At 38.5% G+C, this 21,600-nt stretch overlaps 1 protein-coding gene across 2 annotated transcripts in view; it reads left to right on the top strand.

Annotated features, from left to right (window-relative positions):
- Positions 1 to 10,185, top strand: part of frs3 (fibroblast growth factor receptor substrate 3) — a 60,064-nt gene extending 49,879 nt beyond the window's left edge. For both annotated transcript variants that reach the window (XM_061874370.1, XM_061874371.1), the window contains 3 exons: positions 6,122 to 6,283; positions 6,364 to 6,476; positions 7,473 to 10,185. In XM_061874370.1, the coding sequence (XP_061730354.1) occupies positions 6,122 to 6,283; positions 6,364 to 6,476; positions 7,473 to 8,759 (1,562 nt within the window). In that variant the 3' untranslated portion in view covers positions 8,760 to 10,185. The remainder of the gene's footprint in view (positions 1 to 6,121; positions 6,284 to 6,363; positions 6,477 to 7,472) is intronic.
- Positions 10,186 to 21,600: the final 11,415 nt, after the last annotated feature.

Raw genomic sequence — 21,600 nt, 5'->3', positions numbered from 1 at the left:
CATCCACGGTCCATAATATCATCAAAAGGTTCAGAGAATCTGGAGAAATCACTCCACGAAAGCGGCATGGCCGGAAACCAACATTGGCCTTCGATCCCTCAGACGGTACTGTATCAAAAAGCGACATCAATCTCTAAAGGATATCACCACATGGGCTCAGGAACACTTCAGAAAACCACTGTCATTACATTCAGTTTGTCGCCATATCTGTAAGTGCAAGTTAAAGCTCTACTATGCAAAGCGAAAGCCATTTATCAACAACATCCAGAAACTCCACCGGCTTCTTTGGGCCCGAGATCATCTAAGATGGACTGATGCAAAGTGGAAAAGTGTCCTGTGGTCTGACGAGTCCACATTTCAAAATGTTTTTGGAAATATTCGACATCGTATCATCTGGACCAAAGGGGAAGCGAACCATCCAGACTGTTATCGACGCAAAGTTCAAAGGCCAGCATCTGTGATTGTATTGGGGTGCATTAGTGCCCAAGGCATGGGTAACTTACACATCTGTGAAGGCACCATTGATGTTGAAAGGGACATACAGGTTTTGGAACAACATATGCTGCCATCTAAGCGCCGTCTTTTTCATGGATGCCTCTGCTTATTTCAGCAAGACAATGCCAAGCCACATTCAGCACGTGTTAACACAGCGTGGCTTCGTAAAATAAGAGTGCGGGTATTTTCTTGGCCCGCCTGCAGTCCAGACCTGTCTTCCATCGAAAATGTGTGGTGCATTATGAAGTGTAAAATACGACAGCAGAGACCCCAGACTGTTGAACAACTGAAGCTTTACATAAACCAAGAATGGGAAAGAATTCCACTTTCAAAGCTTCAACAATTAGTTTCCTCAGTTCCCAAACGTTTGAGTGTTGTTAAAAGAAAAGGTGATGTAACACAGTGTTGAACATGCCCTTTCCCAATTACTTTGGCACATGTTGTAGCCATGAAATTCAAATTTAATTATTATTTGCAGAAAAAAAAAAGTTTATGAGTTTGAACATCAAATATCTTGTCTTTGTAGTGCATTCAATTGAATATGGGTTGAAAGTGATTTGCAAATCATTGTATTTATATTTACATCTAACCAGAGGTGGGTAGAGTAGCCAGAAATTGTACTCAAGTAAGAGTACTGTTATTTTAGAGATTTATTACTCAAGTAAAAGTAAGGAGTAGTCACCCAAATATTTACTTGAGTAAAAGTAAAACGTATGTTGTGAAAAAACTACTCAAGTACTGAGTAACTGATGAGTAACCTGATTACGGCAACAAATTATGCACAAAAACCTAAAAATAGCAATGAGCAAATTCAGAGCCATGAATATCTCTTAAGCAACAAAAAATATATATATATTTAAAATAATAATACATTAAACTAAACAAAATTAAGGCACATTGAGCCACAATAACTTAACAGCACCATAGGCTCAATAGGCATTGATTGATTGATTGATTGATTGAAACTTGTATTAGTAGATTGCACAGTACATTACATATTCCGTACAATTGACCACTAAATGGTAACACCCCAATACATTTTTCGACGTTAATCAATTACTTAATAAATGACCAAGTCGAGGTGATCTACCTCATATATACATATACATACACAAACATATCATATACATATATATATATACATACATATATATATACAGTATATAATTTATATTTATTTATTTTGCCGTTTTTGTTGACACGTTAAAGGGGTTTTAATGAATATACGTCCATGTTCAACACATAGATTCCTATCTTTCATGAAGACAAGAATATAAGTTGGTGTATTACCTGATTCTGATGACTTGCATTTTAGTGCTGATAACGTCCACTTTTTCAAATGGAGGAGAAAAAAGTTCCTCCTTTCCGTCTAATACCACATGAAAGTCGTTGGTTTTTGGCATCTTATTTGTCCAGCTTCCATATTCGTTTTTATACACTTTACAATAAGTACATTGGCGGCAAACTCCGTAGCTTGCTAGTTTGTTTGCGCTGGCTTTCGGAGACTCTTATTTTGTTAGCGCAGGCGAGATGGAGCGGCACTTTTATTGTGAAGACAGGAACTGTGCGATCAGTCTTTAGGCTTTTAACGGGAAGTACGGTTGAAATAAAAAGTGTCTTTTTTCCTTTACACTTTTGATTGATTGATTGAAACTTTTATCATTGGATTGCACAGTACAGTACATATTCTGTACAATTTACCACTAAATGGTAACACTCCAATAAGTTTTTCAACTTGTTTAAGTTGTGTCATGTGACCGCCTGGCTCTGTTTGATTGGTCCAACGTCACCAGTGACTGCATGTGATTGGTGAAAAGCAGGCATGCGTAGATTCTACTTTGAAGTTCTGTCCCAAACCAAAACAAATATTAACAGATCGATAAAAAAAAAAAAGTAGCAAGTAGCGAGCTAAATGTAGATAAATGGAGCGGAGTAAAAGTAACGTTTCTTCTCTATAAATATACTCAAGTAAAAGTATGTTGCATACAAACTACTCGTAGAAGTACAATTTATCCCAAAAGTTACTCAAGTAAATGTAACGGAGTAAATATAGCGCGTTACTAACCACCTCTGCATCTAACACAATTTCTCAACTCATATGGAACGAGGTTTGTAGTTCCTAGTACCCTATACCCTAACATGTTTATGTTTTGTAAATGACTTGACAAAAACAGAAGAAAAGACCAGAGGTGTGGACTCGAGTCACATGACTTGGACTCAAGTCAGACTCGAGTCATGGATTTGATGACTTTAGACTCGACTTGACAAAATGTAAAAAGACTTGCAACTCGACTTAGACTTTAACATCAATGACTTGTGACTTGACTTGGACTTGAGCCTTTTGACTTGACATGACTTGCTACTTTCCCCAAAACCCAACGATTAAAAAGTTATTCAGGAGCGCTCAGTATCTTCCATTTTGTACGGAAGTTTGTCAGCGTGTGTGCGATGACAGCCTGTGCGCTACCTGTCAGTACAACAGCCAATCAAATTACATCCACGTTGTTTTCGTCACACAGCATTCACCCAATCAAATTGCAGGAAAACCAACGGAGAAGAGCTTTCAAACAATAGAAGAATAAGTGAAGAAAATTATGCCATAAAGTGTTTTGTTCGGGTATTAAAACTACGACTTGGTCAACAAAACAGGAATAGCCGAATGCAAAATATGCGGTTGGAAGATTACAGACGGAGACGCATCAATTTACAACTTCGTTCGACATTTGAAGTTGCACAAAGAAGGGTACGTTTTGAATGTAAGCTAACGTTTATTGGCTGAGTAACGTGACTTTTATTTGCTGTGTAGTTAAATCAGTGAGGCTGTAAACTCACTGCTAACGTTAGAACCATAGACATCTTATAAGGGTAAGCAGCATCGAGCCTATTGCCGCAAACGAGATGCGGGGCCGCCATCTTGGAGTGGTGATCCGCTCCACTCAGTGCAATTCATTTGGCAGGAACAATGAATTGTCAGCGCATTTAATTCATATTACCTCACTGAATGCCACTTATATTCACGCGCTTTTTTGTCATTCGTGTAACTATGATAAAGGACACATGTCTTGGCGTGTTCATAATTTGCTTAACAGAAATAGAATATTCTTATATGCTATAAGTGACCAGATGTCTGAGATCAAAACTGGGAATATAATCCCAGAGAAGGGGAAAAAACAGTCATCTATTTTGAAGTTGAAGAAACAATATGATTAGGTTGTATATACTTGCGTATATCCTACATAAACAATGTATGAATGCATTAGATATCTATATATTTTACGGACCTATAGACCAGAGGTTCTCAAATGAGGGTACTTGAAGGTATCCCAAGGGGTACATGATATTTTTTTAAATATTCTAAAAATAGCAACAATTCAAAATCCTTTATAAATATATTTATTAAAAAATACTCCAACAATATATGAATGTAAATTCATAAACTGTGAAAAGAAATGCAACAATGCAATATTCAGTGTTGACAGCTAGATTTTTTGTGGACATGTACCATTAATATTGATGCTAAAGATTTCTTTTTTGTGAAGAAATGTTTAGAATGAAGTTGATGAATCCAGATGGATCTCTATTACAATCCCCAAAGAGGGCACTTTAAGTTGATGATTACTTCTATGTGTAGAAATCTTTATTTATAATTGAATCACATGTTTATTTTTCAACAATTTTTTAGTTATATTTACATCTTTTTTTTTCCAAATAGTTCAAGAAAGACCACTACAATTGTGCAATATTTTGCACTGTTATACAGTATAATAAATCAGAAACTGATGACATGGTGCTGTATTTTACTTCTTTATCTCTTTTTTCAACCAACAATGCTTTGCTCTGATTAGAGGGTACTTGAATTAAAAACATGTTCACAGGGGGTACATCACTGAAAAAAGGTTGAGAACCACTGATATAGACTTTATCTCTGTTGCTGCAACAGCAGAGAGTTTATTCTGTCTTGACACTTTGTATTGATATTTTCTATTACATTCTTCCTTTAAATGATCATGTTTACAGTGATTGAACATATATAAACACCTGAAAGTCTTTATTTCCGCTAAAACCACCAATCGGTTTCACTGGATTCAGAATAAAACAGAATTCTGTTTTACTCAACAAAGTTAGTATTTGAACATTGTTACTTGAAGACTTATCTGTGGTTACAATAAAATGAGAATGCATCATAATCAATGGCGGCTGGTGAATTTTGTTTTAGGTGGGCCTGAAAGTTTGTAAACCAAATACCTGTAGGGGTGGTCATCCTCCCCCAGAAGATTTCTTTGTGATTTTCACATACAAATATTGTAGTTCTTTGCTCCTGCTTAACTCTGTGGTAATATTATTTTCACAAAATACAACCAATAGTATGTTAATGTTAAATCTTACTTGTGAAAAGTAATCCTTCAATTCCTATTTTCAACAGTCCACTCAATTGAGCAGGAAAACGCTGAATACCAGCCCAGCATCTTTGTTTTCTACCTGTCAACTGTCAGTTTAGGCTGCTTGCCGGCTCCTCATCACCACTTCAAGATGGCGGCCAAATTGCTTGCGTCACAGCAGCCAATTCTGCGTCTACTTATAAGATGTCTATGGTTATAAAGTCATTGCAAACACGGCAATCTGTTGCGTCCACTGCAGTTTTCTACCTTATTCAGACTTTTTGTCAAGTGATATTTTTTTTAAGCAGGGTTGCATGAGGTACCTACACATAACGTTACGTTAGTGAATGTATCACACACAGTAACGTAACGTTAGACGGCGGTCAGCAGCACCGCATATTTTAGCCACCTACAAAAAGACAAACATAGTCCAATAAAGGTCAGTTAAAATGTATACTATATTAAGAATATGTGTACATATTCCATAGAGCCCTGACATCTTGTTTTTCATGTGTACGCACACATAAACACATACAGTATGAGATGAGATCAATGAGATAAGGTAACAACATGATATAAACTTTTGTGGAACTAGTTACAATGCAATATTCCATGGAAATACAATGTTAACACTTTTGTGTAAGTAAGTACAGTTGCACTTGTTTTTTCAAATGTGTTTATACTGTAAAGGAATGAGTTAAATGTTTAGAATAACTGGTTAATAGTGATATTATGAAGTGCAATGTCATTACTGTTTTTTTTAAATAATAAATACATACAGTGTTTTAAAAGCATACACAATCTGTGTACATATATTAGTCTGTGGTTAAAAAGACTTCAAATGACTCGAAACCCAAAATGCAGGACTTGGGACTTGACTTGAGACTTTCCAGTATTGACTTTGGACTTGACTCGGACTTGCCTGTATTGACTCGGGACTTGACTCGAGACTTGAGGTCAAAGACTTGAGACTTACTTGTGACTTGCAAAACAATGACTTGGTCCCACCTCTGGAAAAGACCAACTTTGTGTGCTAATTGGAGGACATTTAGATCTTAACTGGCTGTGCAGCTTGGCAAGTAAACACGCTTTTCAGATGGAAGCCAAAATATTCCAATATTGTATTTTTTCTGGTACCGGATCGGGACACCCCTGCTAAATATTTCAACTTTGCACATTTTGCTCACTTGAAAGTTTGAATGTTCTACAAACAGATGACATCATCCTTTTCGTGTCCACACCGTCAGGGATCTTTGCCTTCAAGTGTTCTCGCGCCGAGGAGATCTTCAATCTTCTCCAGGAGCTGATGCAATGCAACAGCATCAACGTGGTGGAGGAGTCCATGATGATGACTCGCAGCGGCCACACGCCAGAGATGGAGATGTCTCGCACGCCGCAGACACCCAACAGTGAGTCACCCGGCCAACACGCTCGCCGTTGACGTCGGTGTGTCATTCCTTGACGAGCTGTGCCATTAATGTGCTCGCAGCCCCAGCGTTCCCCGTGCAGGCGTTTCCCAACGGATACCCTGGTTATCCAATCAGAGGAGAGTCGTCCCTCGCTGAGGACCACGGACACAACCTGATGGGTTTGGAAGACCAGGTTAGACGCGACCACGCTGTTGTTCTGTTCTTGTGACTATTTGCGCTTTACAGTTTTTTTCCATTCGCTTACACACAATTTTACTAACTGTCTTTTTTCAAAAGGATTTACAGACTTTTCCAAACACAACATTAAATTTTCTTAATCCGTAGATTATTTGCGAAATGGCACACTTTGGTCAAAACATATGCCCATTCATCAAAATAAAGCAAGCATTTGTAAAAATGCAGTTTTATTGTCATCTCACTCACACAGACTTCAAATGATAAGACACTATTGGAGTGAGTTACCCAGAACAGTGACAAATACACAACACATTTGTAAAAAACCCTATTTTACCATAAGAAATCACATTTAGGGCATTTTGTCCAACCTTTGCCCACCTGTGATGAATGTTTACTGTTACTTGACAAAATATATTGGCAAATCCATAGCAATCGTCATTGTTTACTTAGAAGTGGGCCTATACGTAAGGACCTAAAGAGAAAGTAAAAATATCCTGTAATCTTTTCAAGAAGTGCTCAACAATGATGCTGCAAACTGAAAAGATGTGTTTTTACCACAGTCAGGTAAAGTAACATATCACAGTAGTCAACAATGACATGCAGTACAAATGAAAATCTGAGACAAATAAAAAGGTTTGAAAAAAAATCTGGACATAAATAAAAATGACGGCATTGAGTATGGGCTACATTTGCATACTCAGGCAACAGCAACTCTATGAAATAACGTACCCAAAAACCTCAGTTACTAATTCTAATCATTACCTGCCTGTTTAGCTGAATCAGGCCATAGTATCTCATCCACATCACATGGGCAAGATGGGAAGGTGTGTGTAAAACATTGTGTGTAATATTTCGCAAAAACTGTGATGCATATTAGGCAAGTCTGCACAGTGGTTTTGTTTATTGTGTAGATGTTTGTTAACTTTGTGAAATGTAATATTTAGTGTGTAAGCATTTGGAAAAAACTGTAACTCTGCTCTGCTTCTACCAGACTCACACCTACGTGAACACTGTTAGCATGGAGGGGGATCTCGCCATGCGTCACTGCGTGCACGCCCTGTCTGAGGTGCGCCCCGGCGCTTTCCCCGAAGCGACACGCGGGGCCATGCCAGGCGGGGTCCAAGGGACCGCGCAGTCCAACCTGCGCTGCTGCCCCCTGGAGGAGCACAAAGATCCTCAGGTGTTCCTCCAGCCGTCGTCGCAGGAGGTGAAGTTCATGCTGGGCCCCACGCCGGCGCAGCGTCATCTCCTGCAAAGGGAGCGGGAGCGGCTCGCTCACGGCCCCCACAGCCTCCAGCCAGCAGAGGGCGCAACCGGCTCAGAGACGGATGGAGACGAAGTCCCCGTGCACATGTGTAACTCGCTCTCCTTTCACCATTTCCATCACCACCCTCACAGGCACCCGTGCCACGAGCACCCGGACAGCTGCGGGAGTGCCGAGCTGACCTACGAGAACATCAACGGCCTGAGGAGCGGCCGCAAGCAGCGGCTGAGTCCCAGCAGTGTGTCTCAGTCGGTGGGCTCCAGCAGCAGCAGCAGCACCGGGGACAGTCACTCCCACTCCCTCCTGCACCCCCACGCGCCGTCCTCTCTTCCTCCGCTGGGCTACGGCTGCGAGAGAGCCATGGGCGGAGGTCACCGTCGGACGGCCTTGCTCAACTACGAGAACCTTCCCTCTCTGCCGCCCGTGTGGGAGTACAGCGCCCTGCAGCGGGACGACGAGCAGGAGGAAGAAGACGACGAGGCGGAGGAAGAAGAGTACGAAGAGGAAGAGGAAGACTTTGACGAATACGAGTTCTCGGAAGGCCCCGGGACCACCAACGGCTACCACCAGGACGGGCGAGGCATCCACAGGGACGCCCTTCAGAACTACGTCAACACAGAGACAGTGCAGCCGCCCAGGCTGCGACACAGCTGCCCCCCGCACCCGCGGCCGTGTCAGCCCGACAGAGGGGGGCGGGTTTTTAGCTTTGATTTCCGCAGACGATCCAGGTCGGGGGTCGGCACCTGCGAGCACGGCCACATGCCTCCGTCGCGCCAGCTCAACTACATCCAGGTAGACCTCGAGGGAGAGGCTCTCGCCGGGGGGGGCGGCCAGCCGCAGCACCAGCGCCTCTTGCCCAAAAAGTGCGGCCCCCAAGCTCCTAGGCGCAGCGAATGCTACGCCGTCATTGACCTGAAGAAGACGGCAGCCATGTCCAACCTGCAAAAAGCTCTGCCCAGGGATGACGGGACTTCCAGAAAGACTCGCCACAACAGCACAGACCTGCCTCTGTAGACCATGTCGACCATGCAGACGGAGCTTGGTTTCAGCACATGGAACCTTCCACTGTCATCCGTCCTTTAGGACTTTGGCGTTGACTCAGACAGAACCTGATCGGTGAAAGGGAACCTCTGTTATTTATTAGCTACATGTTGTGACGTTTCAATACCGTCGGCCGGAAGTGACGTCGTTCCGAGTGAAGCCGCTTCCATCTTGTAACGGAATCACCACCCGCCAACCATTACCGCTCTTCATTCTTCCTCGGGCCGACGCTTCGAAAAAGAAGTTCCCCGCCAGTGTTTGTACCTCATGGCCGCCACCTGTGTGGCCACTTAAAAAAATGCTCCTTTAGTTCTTCATAAAAGCCCATAGAGCAGTTTGCACACAATCCTATGGAATTGTATTTTTCGGGTTCTAGGGAGTTTTCGCAACAGCCGGACTGACCGAGGTTGTATTTTGGGGGCACCCGAGCAGAAGGGACACGTAGCACAAAGAAAATCCAGTGTAGCATATCATGCTCCCATCGCGCCGTGTTGCACTTTTGAAGATGCTCTTTGTTTTTCCGCAGTGTCTCCACCTGAGCCGCACGCTCCACGTAAGATGGAAAGAAGGCTTGTTTTGTAGACTTGGCCAGAGTTTGTAGTTCTTTCATGATTTGGAAGATGCGTAACCTCATGGACGCTCTTAAGGTCACCTCAAATGTGCTGAATCAACACTTTGCCTGTCATCAGGTATGAGCGTTGGGCGTAAAAAAGGTAAGCACGTTTGTTTTTGTAATGGTGATGACTTTCTTATTTATTTTCTTATTTATAGGTGCGTTACAGTGGTACTTCGGTTTTTCGTACTGTTAGGACAACATTTGTTTGACACGGTTTTTGTACGCCCTTTCAGTTATTCTACAGCCAACCATAACCATAGTAAAAAAATTGTCTTGTTTTGCAAAATCGATTGATTCAGCCTTCAGTCTTTTCTATTAAGTACGACTGCAAAATATTCCCCCATGGGCCAAATAAAGTTGCAAGTGAAAGCACTTTGATAAAGAAGGTAAATAACACCATTGACTTCGAGAAAAAACTCGAAACATTTTCTGCAAGACCCCAAAAGGGAGTAAGCGGTAGAAAATGGATGGATGGATGGATCTACATTTTTTAACAGGACAAATTGCTTTTGGTATGTGTCCAATTCGGTTTTCATCAGACGTTTTTTGGAACGGATTACTGAAAATAACTGAGGTACCACTGTAGTATTATTATTTATTATTTTCCATGTGACAACCAGCATTTTTTGTGTGTAATCCAGTTGTTAAACTGGACACCAAAATTTGAAATTACTGACTGTGCTCGTTCTATTGAAACAATTTTAAAAGAGACTTTATTTATACTTTAAGTGCCAAAATCCAACCTAATGAAATCAAACGTGCCAATTGTTTCAAAAAATTATGATAGATATATTTATAAAAGTGTATGTATATATATATATATATATATATATATATATATATATATATATATATATATATACATATGTGTGTGTGTGTATATATATATACATACATATATATATATATGTATATATGTATCTATTTATATGTATGTATATATATTATGTATGTATATATATATGTATATATGTATGTATGTATGTATATATGTATGTATGTATATATATATATGTATATATGTATGTATATATGTATGTATATTTATACATGTATATATGTGTATATATATATGTATATACATATATATAAATATATATATATATATATACATATGTGTATATATATATATTTATATATATATATGTATATATATATATATATATATATATATATTAGGGCTGAAGAGATGATGTTAGAAGCGTGATGATGTAAACTTGAAAAAGAAAATTCATCTTCTTTTAAAGATGATTACAAAAAAAATGCACATTTCACCTCATCCACATCAACCGCCATTTTGGAACTAGACAGAACAATACAACTAAGGATAATAGAAACGGTGATGTGTTTGCTGCTACATGTTACATACATGCATCCAACAAGCTGCTCTGTCTGTTTTGATCATATTGTTCTGTACTTAAAATAGCATTTTTCGCATTCTCGCCAATGATTTTTAAAAATGTAAACGTTTTTGTTTTTTTGTCAATACTTGATTTATATACGATTGTTTTACTGACAAAATTGGCTAAATAGGGACAAGACGCACCTGCAAGCAGATGGCGCATGTTAGTTAGCGCTACACCTGTATAAGCCTTCAAGTGCATTTTCAAATACATATGGATGACCTTTTTTGTTGCAAAAGTTTTACTACTGTATCAGATCAAGTCAGTGGAACCTCTAAAGTTCCATGACTCAAAGGTCCTAATATGTTTAATCTTACAAAATGTTTTTTCCATAAGCGTGAAAAAATAATGTCTCCAAGGGTGGTGTGGCATGACAAAAAAATAATTGAGAAGCACTGCTTTAAGGCATCACTGGACTTAAATGGGCATTGATTCCTTTGTTTATTATTTGTTTTCACAGTCAACTTATCATTTGAGTTATCCATATTGCAATTGAGCAGCCTGGACATTTTTTTCATGTTCATTTACATTCTATGGTCGTCATCACACTTTCCCATTGAATGTTATGCACGGTAGAAAAATATTTAACAAATCAAAAGTGAAAGCTTGTAATTCAAAATTGTACCTGAAATCAAGGGATTTAATTTTGCATTTAAAATAAATGTGGGGTCAAAAATGTGTTCGTTAAAGGGACAAATATATCGCTTTTTTGTTACATTTACAGCAACATTAAAGGGGAACGGCACTTAAAAAAAATATGCCTATTGTTTAAAATCCTTATGAAAGGTTTATTTTATGCAGTCTAATTTGTAATAATCGTCTTGTCTCGTTTCGTCCTTGGTGGCTGACAATGCAGATCATAGGATCAGTCCATTCTGCCTCTAAATCACTTTAAAAATGCATCCAATAACAGCCAACAATACTTCATAAAATAACCAAATAACCATAAACCATAAAATAACCAAGCTGTAGCAACATTGTTATTGTAAGAGCGAACACTGAGGAACTGTTTATCCAGTATAGTAAAACATTGCTTTGCGACGGCATGGTAAGTCAGATAGATTCTTGCGTCAGCAGCTGAATGGCTTTTTTAATTTGTAATACACAACACAATGGGATGGGGAAAACATAAACACACATACAAGTGCAGTATCTGTAAAGTATTAGCTCACGTTTCATGTTTTGTTCGTTCACAGCTAGCGTATGAACTGTAGTTGTTCTGTGATGAGCTGCATGTATCATGATCAATATTATAGTGACTTATTCAATGGGCAGTTGTCTGGGGGAGACGTTTTCAGTTGGTTTTGGCTAAGCACACCATTTATGTCGGCGTAGCTTGGCTCCTAGTTCCACCTTTACACCGCAAACTTACGTGGAACTCGCTCTCTCAACTTCCGTCTCCTCCAACATTTCAGCCTCTTTTCGTGCTCGCTTCTATAACCAGCAGGTCATCCTCTGTATTTTCAGCTTCAAAAAGATAAGGTTGTGAATCCTCATTTGTCCCAAAGTAGTCGTCTTCGCCGTCTGTTACCAAGTCTGCCGTGATTACAACACACTTGCGATTGTTTCCGGAAATAGGAACACACATTTCACCAAAATACAGTAAATATTAAACATATTACATATTGTTATAAACGTGTATGTTACTACATTAAACTGTATATAGACTTGCAGTGTGTATGGAAAATATTGATGGAGGGTTTTGAAGTTTTTTAAGAGGACTTTGAAGACTACAAAGGTGACTCCCAATAGCCGCATTTTGCGAGCGTTTTTTTTTTCCTTAAAAATCCTTTTTAAATAAAAGATGCGTCTTCTTGTCTCTCATAATGATCGAGAACGATAGGCAATATTCCAAAAATAGTGCAGTTCCCCTTTAAAGAACAGGTATTCATTCTTCTTTTTAAAATAAAGTATTAATAACAAATTGTATTTATTCAACACAAGCAAAATAGCTTTGTAAAAAATTTCAAGAAAATGTCCTGAGGTAAAAAGTGCATCCATTATTGTACATTAGTATATTGTAAACATGAAATCGATTCAATATTAATGAGAAAATGTTTTCGGTATTGCACTGATTTGCTTCTTTATCTATGAATAAAAAAACAAGATGTTGATGTTGTTTCAAAAAAGAAGAAGGGCTTAAATATATTTTCATTTCTTAGGGCTGTCAAATTTAACGCGTCACGAAAAATGATTGCAATAATCATCAATAAATGCAGATTAATTATGAGTCAGGATGCGAGATAAGTGAGGAGACTCTGACAGGTGTGCTCGCTGGAAAATGTCACTCCAAAATCCAAACAGATGGTATTTCAAACGGTTACCAAGTTTTTAACAAATAGATAACCTAAAACACCAAAAATATGTATGATATTTTGACACAAAAATTTAATTTGTGTCAAAAATTGTGGTGTTTTTTAAAGCTGATTTAAATTATGCAAGCAAGGAAATAATTGTGATTAATCACGATTAATACAAATTCAAACAATGGCCCTTACATACAAGAAAAGTCGCGGAACTTTTCTGACGCAGCTGACCTATATTGGATTGGTTTCAGCGTCCTTAACAGGACTGACCCTTCCTCTACGCCAGGGGTCCCCAAAATTTTTGACTCGGGGTCCACGTCGGGTTAAAAAAATTTGGCCGGGCTGTGTGTGTGTGTGTGTGTGTGTGTGTGTGTGTGTGTGTGTGTGTGTGTGCGTGTGTGTGTATATATATATATATATATATATATATATATATATATATGTATATGTGTGTCTGGAGGTATATATATGTGTGTGGGTGTATATATATGTGTATGTATATATATATATATATATATATATATATATATATACACACATATATAAATGTATATATGTATTTATATATATGTGTGTGTGCGTGTGTATGTGTATATACATGTGTGTATACATATATATATATATGTGTATGTATGCATGTATATATTTATGTATTTATATGTATGTATATATACACGTGTATATATGTATGTGTATGTATATATATAGATATATATGTGTATATATATATTTGTATTTATATACATATGTATATATATGTGTGTATATATGTGTATTTATATACATATAGTATGTATATATATAAGTGTGTGTGTATATATATACACGTGTGTGTATATATATATGTATATATATTTATGTGTATATATGTACATTTATATGTATATACAGTGTATATGTATATGTGTATATGTATACATATATGTTTATATCTGTGTACATATACATGTGTGTCTATATATGTGTGTGTGTGTATATATATATATATATATATATATATATATATATATATATATATATATATCTCGTATTTCCTTGAATTACCCCAGGGCATATAGTATGCGCCTACCTTGAATTACTGCCGGGTCAAACTCGCTTTGCAAAATAATTAGCGCAAGCTTAGTATTACCGCCTGGTCAAACTTGTGACACTTTCCCTGTCTTCATTTTCAAAATGGAGGAGGCGGATTTCAATACCGGTAATTCGAAATCGCATAAAGGGAAGAAGACTAGGAGATATTTAGTAGGATTTAAGGTCCAAGCTTACATCACACTCAACTTTTTACTGCAAGACTTTGGTAAGTGCCGAAGTGAGAAGATGTTTTAAAATAATTAGCGCATGCTTACTTTTACCGCATGCCTTTGGTAAGCACAGGAGTGAGAAGAGGTTTTAAATTAATTAGCACCCCGGCAGCAATTCAAGCAAATGCGGTATATATGTATATATATATATATATATATATATATATATATTTAAAAAATGAACTTGGGACTTCCTGGGGGCTGTAGTTTGGGGACCCCTGCTCTACGCAGTTTGCAATCTCTACAAAGGAAATGTTTATTAGTTACGAGGCACTTATTTAGAAATGTTACCACAAATTTGTTCCCAGCTCCTATTCCTTTTTTTTTTGTGGTTCTGCTGAGGAGCCCGAGTTTGCCCTGATCCTTGGCCCTGATCCTTAACGGACCAAATATAGTGTTGAAAAACGCACATTTTCCACCAGCACTTTGATGTGTACAAAACACTGTGATATGTCAGTTTTCGTACGTTTCTATCTTTTCAGGTCACTTTAAATTACTATTTTACGTCTTTATTCTCGATGTATCCCAACACATAAGCCTTAAAATATAATATTTTGTTTGTTTTTATAGGCTAGCTAGTCCCTATTGGGCTGATGTTTACATTTGCAATAATATTATAAGGGACTTCCTGTACATCGGATTTGAAGTACTCTTCATGTCACCTCATATGCCTTCGTGTTGTTATGATTTCTCCTGATTGTACGACGTTATGCTTCAATTGTCATTGACGTTTACGCTGCCCCGCTCTCGCTCACTGACTTTGTGGCCTCTTAGCGCGCGGGTAGAAGTTTGTCAAAATAACTTGAAATTTGTGTTTAGAACCTTGCCAGTGCGTAAACGGCTCCGTCGCTCATAAACAAGTCCACTAATAGTTCAAACACACACTAGTGATCTCACATCCACAAACTCCGGTATTTACACCTCGGGCCTGCAACACCTGGGGTGTCTGCAGTCGGCCTCGTTGCCGCTCGTTGTTATCTGAAGGGCACGGAGCCACAAGTGGAGATAACAAGGCGTATTGTTGAAGTTCCTCATACTTAATTTATTGAGCGGGTTGCTTAAACAGAAGGGCTTGCTCTGTGTTTACCGTTTAAACATTACGCCGCGTTATCTCAGAATCCATTGCCACACTTTTTTAACTGTGCCTTTCATACGGAAGCCTGGCTGCTGTCAAATCAAAACATGCGGGGATAAATGTGTTCTATCCGTCTGATAGCAAAGCTGACTGACAGCGACTCGTCCAAGTAGCAAGGCCTCCTTTTGCTTCATGCTTTGTATGGGGAAGAGTTGCTCCCTCTGGTGGACAAAATAATTTAGCAAGTAATGATGACTGTGGTTAGCCTCATTTGCTAACCACTAGCAAAGACTCCAGGAATTTGGTTTTCTCAAACCTTAATTATTTCTACCACTTTACGTTTCTTTAAACAATATTTTTAGCATTTTTTGGAATATTGTTAAAGATATGCTGACCTAAAATCCTATTTGTCATGAATGGACATGTAGCTTAATGGTGCATAGGTAAGCAGCGTTTATCATTAAGCTTATCCTCTAAATCGTAGCTCGTTATTTATCATGAAAGTCCAACATCCTTACATAAAAACGTCCAGCTTAGCAAACTGTAGCATTTGTTAGTAGTATAGGGGAGGGAGTCAGTTGGCTACAGGCTAGCATGCACTTCGGAAAGTGGGTCCCCATTTTTTATGTTTGCTGCAGATAGAATATGTTTTAGGAGAGGCTAACTTAAAAAACTATTCGCCATCGCTGGAGATATAGATTGGCTTGCATTAGCAATGATAAAGTCGGGGAGTGTATCATTTAAAACTTCCCAAGCGGCCACCGCTGCCGCTCACTACTCCCCTCACCCCCCAGGGGTTGGAACAAGGGTATGGGTCAAATGCAGAGGGTAATTCCACCACACCTGAACTTTACCTGCATCTAATTAAAGTATTGATTCTAAATGTTCCCTTATATTAAAAACTTGAACGGCGTGTCGTCTAAAAGAATCAGGTTGAATGATAATGCCGACATAGCTACAGCGTTAACCTGATTTCCACATCAGCTAAACTTCGTGAGAACGTGACTACGAGTTTTTCTTTCTTTCCATTTTTCCGTCTAAGTTGGTCTGTTGTTAAATTGTCATGCTCATCAGGGAACGTTCATATCACTCTGACCATAAACACAAGAATCTCATGGCCATGTTCATGCTACAAAATAAACATATATATATATATATGCGTGTGTGTATGTACACTCTGGATGTGTTGGTGTTTAATACAACACACCATAGTAGGAGAATTAGGGCCGGAAAAAAATCATTACAGTACGAAAATAAAATTGTAATATTATGAGGAAAAAAGTCGCATTTCAGGTATCTCTCTCCCCCCACGAATAAAGTCATAATATTGTTCGTTTTTTTTTACACAGCTGTTTTGCTTTTTGTTTACTTTGGAAATGTTGCTCATATTTAAACTTTTTATCAAAAATTCCAAGATTTTTCTTCATAAAAGTGATCGTTTCATTAAAATTTTACTGTATGTAATTCTAATTTTGGTAAAAAAAAAGAAAAAAAAAAGGTATTCATGCGTACTACTAGATGGTGCCACTGTTTTGAAATGCCAGTGTTCATCTTAACACAACTAAGTATCCATCGTATAATATCACGACTTTATTTGACTAAAATTATGACTTTATTCTGCAAAAATGCAGCTTTTTTCCCCCCTGTAATGACTTTTTAATGAGTAATACTCCTTGCCACCACCAGGGGGTAATGTAGTGCGCGTTCATGAAGGCTTTGCAACTATTTTCAATCCCTCCACTAAAAGGTTGCCAAATGTGTGCTTGAGCATGTCGAATGTTTGGGCTGCGTGGGGGTGGGTGGGTTTGAGAATGCAACAGATGAAATGACTAAAGGGTTCTTTATGTTTTGCAATGAAAAAAGACAAACTGTCTCTTCAAGTGTTTGTTGAATGTGTTTGTGTGCGTCCACCAGAAGCCTATTTGCTTCATGGAAATTTTTTTGGTTTTTCTTCCTCCCACCCTCTTGAATCATTCCACACGCAGATGAGTTCCTAATGAAGTGTCCTGAGAATATAGTGAGCCTGACACTTTGGGGGACTTTTACCATTTATAGAGTGTGAATTTGTCCAAAAAATGTACAAGTCAATGTAATTCCAATATTAAAAATAATGCCATGAAAATATTTTATTGTGCATTAAACTGTGTCAACTTTGCTCTTCTGGACTTGTTGGTGTCTCGAGTGAACACTTAAGGTCTGTTCGCATTTCACAAACCAGTTTCAACATTCACACACTAGGGCCAATTTAGTGTTGCCAATCAACCTATCCCCAGGTGCATGTCTTTGGAAGTGGGAGGAAGACGGAGTACCCGGAGGGAACCCAGGTTCAATTCCGAGCCTGGGATTGAACCCAGGACTACTCGGGACCTTCTTATTGTGAGGCAGACGCACTAACCCATCTTCCACCGGGCTTCCCCGAGACTATTATATATGTCTCCAACATCCATAGGATTATCTATGACCCATAAAGTAGGCAGGCATGGAGCTATTTCTTAGCGTTGGTTTATTCCAGCCGGCACACTAATACACTGACACACAACATCCGGATTCCCGTCATCCATCCATCCATTTTCATACCGCTTATTCCCTTTGGGGTTGCGGGGGGCGCTGGTGCCTATCTCAGCGATAATCATTGCTTCAAAACTACGGCAAGTAGTAATGTCCAAAAACATAACAGTGACAAAGAAGAAGAAGTAAACTTGCAAGTTCCAAAATGATTGGAAAAACTAATTTCAGTTCATCCAGAACAGCTCGAAGGGGAAGGGGTATGCTGCCTGCAAATTTTGGAGATCAGACTTCTCCATTGAACACGGTGGATGAACGGCTATACTCATGCATATATACGCTCCCCCGACCCCCTTCCCAAATCTGGAGGTCTCAAGGTTGGCAAGTATGACTTATTTTAAACTATTGAACACTGCAGGAAAACTTCTTCCAGGGGCCAATGTCACATGACTCTGTTTCACCAATCCAACGTACGCACTAATGACCTTTGACTCCAATTCGACAATCAAACGGAGCCTGGCAGTCACATGACCACACTCAAACCACACACTGTGAAAGGTGTGATGAGGTCATAACTCTGCAATGTTTACTTACAAACTATGAAAAAGAACTTTAATATCATCATATGAAATGTCCACATTTCAGTCTACAATAATTTCACTTAGCATTATTCGCATTTTCACATCTAACTGACCGAAGACACAGACCAGTATTGAACTGACAGACATTAATGTATGTACACATAATACACAGTACAGGTCAAAAGTTTGGACACACCTCTTTTCAATGCATTTTCTTTATTTTCATAACTGATTGTAACTGAAGGCATCAAAACAATGACACTTGTGAAATGAAAACCGTTTCAGGTGACTACCTCTTGAAGCTCATCGAGAGAATGCCAAGAGTGTGCGAAAAAGTAATCAGAGTAAAGGGTGGCTATTTGGAAGAAAGTAGAGTGCAAAACGTGTTTTTTGTTATTTCACCTTTTTTAGTACATGTGTTCATTCATAGTTTTGATGCCTTCAGTGACAATCTACAATGTAAATAATCATGAAAAGAAGGAAAACACATTGAATGAGAATGTGTGTCCAAACTTCTGGCCTGTACTGTGTATGTTTATGTTGACAAAAGCACTCAATAATGTATGTTGACATTGACATGAATGGGTTAAGAGTTTTAATGTGTCCAGAAAAAAAATCTCGATTTAAGCAATAAATCATGTGTATTTTATGACAAAATATAGTACCCCACATTAATATATGGCAGGTGTCGAGAGGGAGGGACTGATTGTTTGTTCTGTAATTTTTGCAACTTTATTTACTTTAAGATTACACTTTCTATTTTGTTTTACTTTGTTTTTCTTATTTGTATACCTGTAATTTTACAATTTTATTGACACAATATTCCAACTATTTTTTTAACATTACTCTTTTTCATTGTATTACGACATTATTCTTATGTCACAGCTTGTTTTGTAGTACTCAGCTTTATTGTTCTTAAATTTCAACTTTAATATCTTCCAATTACGACTACTTAAGTCGCATTATGACTTTTCAGAATAGTTTACGACTTTGTTCTTGTGATGTTGGATTTTCTTTCCTTCCAACACTCCTCGCTTTGCAACTTTATTCTTGCATTCTTGAAAGACTATATGTGTTATATGTAGCATTGTGACTTTAGTCTTGTAACGCTGCAATCATTTCTGTAATAGCACAACTTCATTCCGTAAATAAATAAATGGGTTGTACTTGTGTAGCGCTTTTCTACCTTCAAGGTACTCAAAGCGCTTTGACATTACTTCCACATTTACCCATTCACACACACATTCACACACTGATGGAGGGAGCTGCCATGCAAGGCGCCAACCACTTCATTCTTGTTACGTTGTAACTTTATTCTCATATGTCAGCTTTTTTTTTGTACATGACCGCGACAGTTTCTTGTAGTGCTGCAAGTTAATTCTCGTAATGTTTCCGATTTTGTTGTGTATTACTGGGAAGTTACAAAACCCAAAACCAGTGAAGTTGGCACGTTGTGTAAATGGTAAATAAAAAGAGAATACAATGATTTGCAAATCCTTTTCAACTTATATTCAACTGAATAGACTGCAAAGAAAAGATATTTAATGTTCGAACTGAGAAACTTATTTATTATTTTTGCAAATAACCATTAACTTGGAATTTTTTTGCAACATATTGAACAAAAGTTGGCACAGCGATATTTTTACCACTGTGTTACATGGCCTTTCCTTTTAACGACACTCAGTAAACGTTTGGGAACTGAGGAGACCAATTTTTGAAGCTGTTCAGGTGGAATTCTTTCTCATTCTTGCTTGATGTACAGTTCGGGGTCTCCGTTGTCGTATTTTACGCTTCATAATGCAGCAAACATTTTCAATGGGAGACAGGTCTAGACTACAGGCAGTCCAGTCTAGTACCCGCACTCTTTTACTATGAAGCCACGCTGTTGAAACACGTGGTTTTGCATGGTCTTCCTGAAATAAGCAGGGACGTCCATGATACCATTGCATGGATGGCAACAGACGTTGCTCCAAAACTTGTATGTACCTTTCAGCATTAATGGTACCTTCACAGATGTGTAAGTTACCCAGGCCCTTGGGCCTGGGCACTAATAAACCCTCATACCATCACAGATGCTGGCTTTTGAACTTTGTGCCTAAAACAATCCAATTGGTTCTTTTCCTCTTTGTTCCGGAAGACACGACATCCAGAATTTCCAAAAACAATTTGAAATGTGGACTCGTCAGACCACAGAACACTTTTCCACTTTGCATCAGTCCATTTAAGATGAGCTCGGGCCCAACGAACCGTATCTGGGTATTGCGGCATTCGCTTTGCATAGTAGAGATTTAACTTCCACTTACAGATGTAGCGATAAACTGTAGTTACTGACAGTGGTTTTCCAAAGTGTTCCTGAGCCCATGTGGTGACATCCTTTACACACTGATGTAGCTTTTTGATGCAGTACCGCCTGAGAGATTGAAGGTTCGTAATATCATCCCTTACATGCAGCGATTTCTCCAGATTTTCTGAACCTTTTGATGAAATTGTGTACCGTAGATGGTGAAATCCCTAAATTCCCTGCAATAGCTGCATGGTTGAGAAATGTTGTTCTTAAACTGTTCGAAAATTGGCTCACGCATTTGTTCACAAAGTGGTGACTATCGCCCCGTCCTTGTTTGTGAATGATTGAGCATTTCATGGAAGCTGCTTTAATACCCAATCGTGGCACCCACCTGTTCCCAATTAGCCTGTTCACCTGTGAGATGTTCCTCATAAGTGTTTGATGAGCATTTCTCAACTTTATCAGTCTTTTTTGCCACTTGTGCCAGTTTTTTTGAAACATGTTGCAGGCATCTAATTCCGAAGGAGCTAATATTTGCTAATAATAACAAAGTTTTCCAGTTCGAATGTTAAATATCTTGTCTTTGCAGGGTATTCGATTGAATATAAGTTGAAAAGAATTAGCAAGTCATCGTATTCTGATTTTATTTACGAACTACACAACGTCCCAACTTCACTTGTTTTGGTGTTTGTAAATGTCTATACCAACTCAAGTATGCACTTTTTAGGAAAGAGACAAACATG

This window comes from Nerophis ophidion, linkage group LG16 (genome assembly GCF_033978795.1).
Source record: "Nerophis ophidion isolate RoL-2023_Sa linkage group LG16, RoL_Noph_v1.0, whole genome shotgun sequence".
NCBI classification, from domain to species: Eukaryota; Metazoa; Chordata; class Actinopteri; order Syngnathiformes; family Syngnathidae; genus Nerophis; species Nerophis ophidion.
This window is presented reverse-complemented; position numbering and strand designations above follow the sequence as displayed.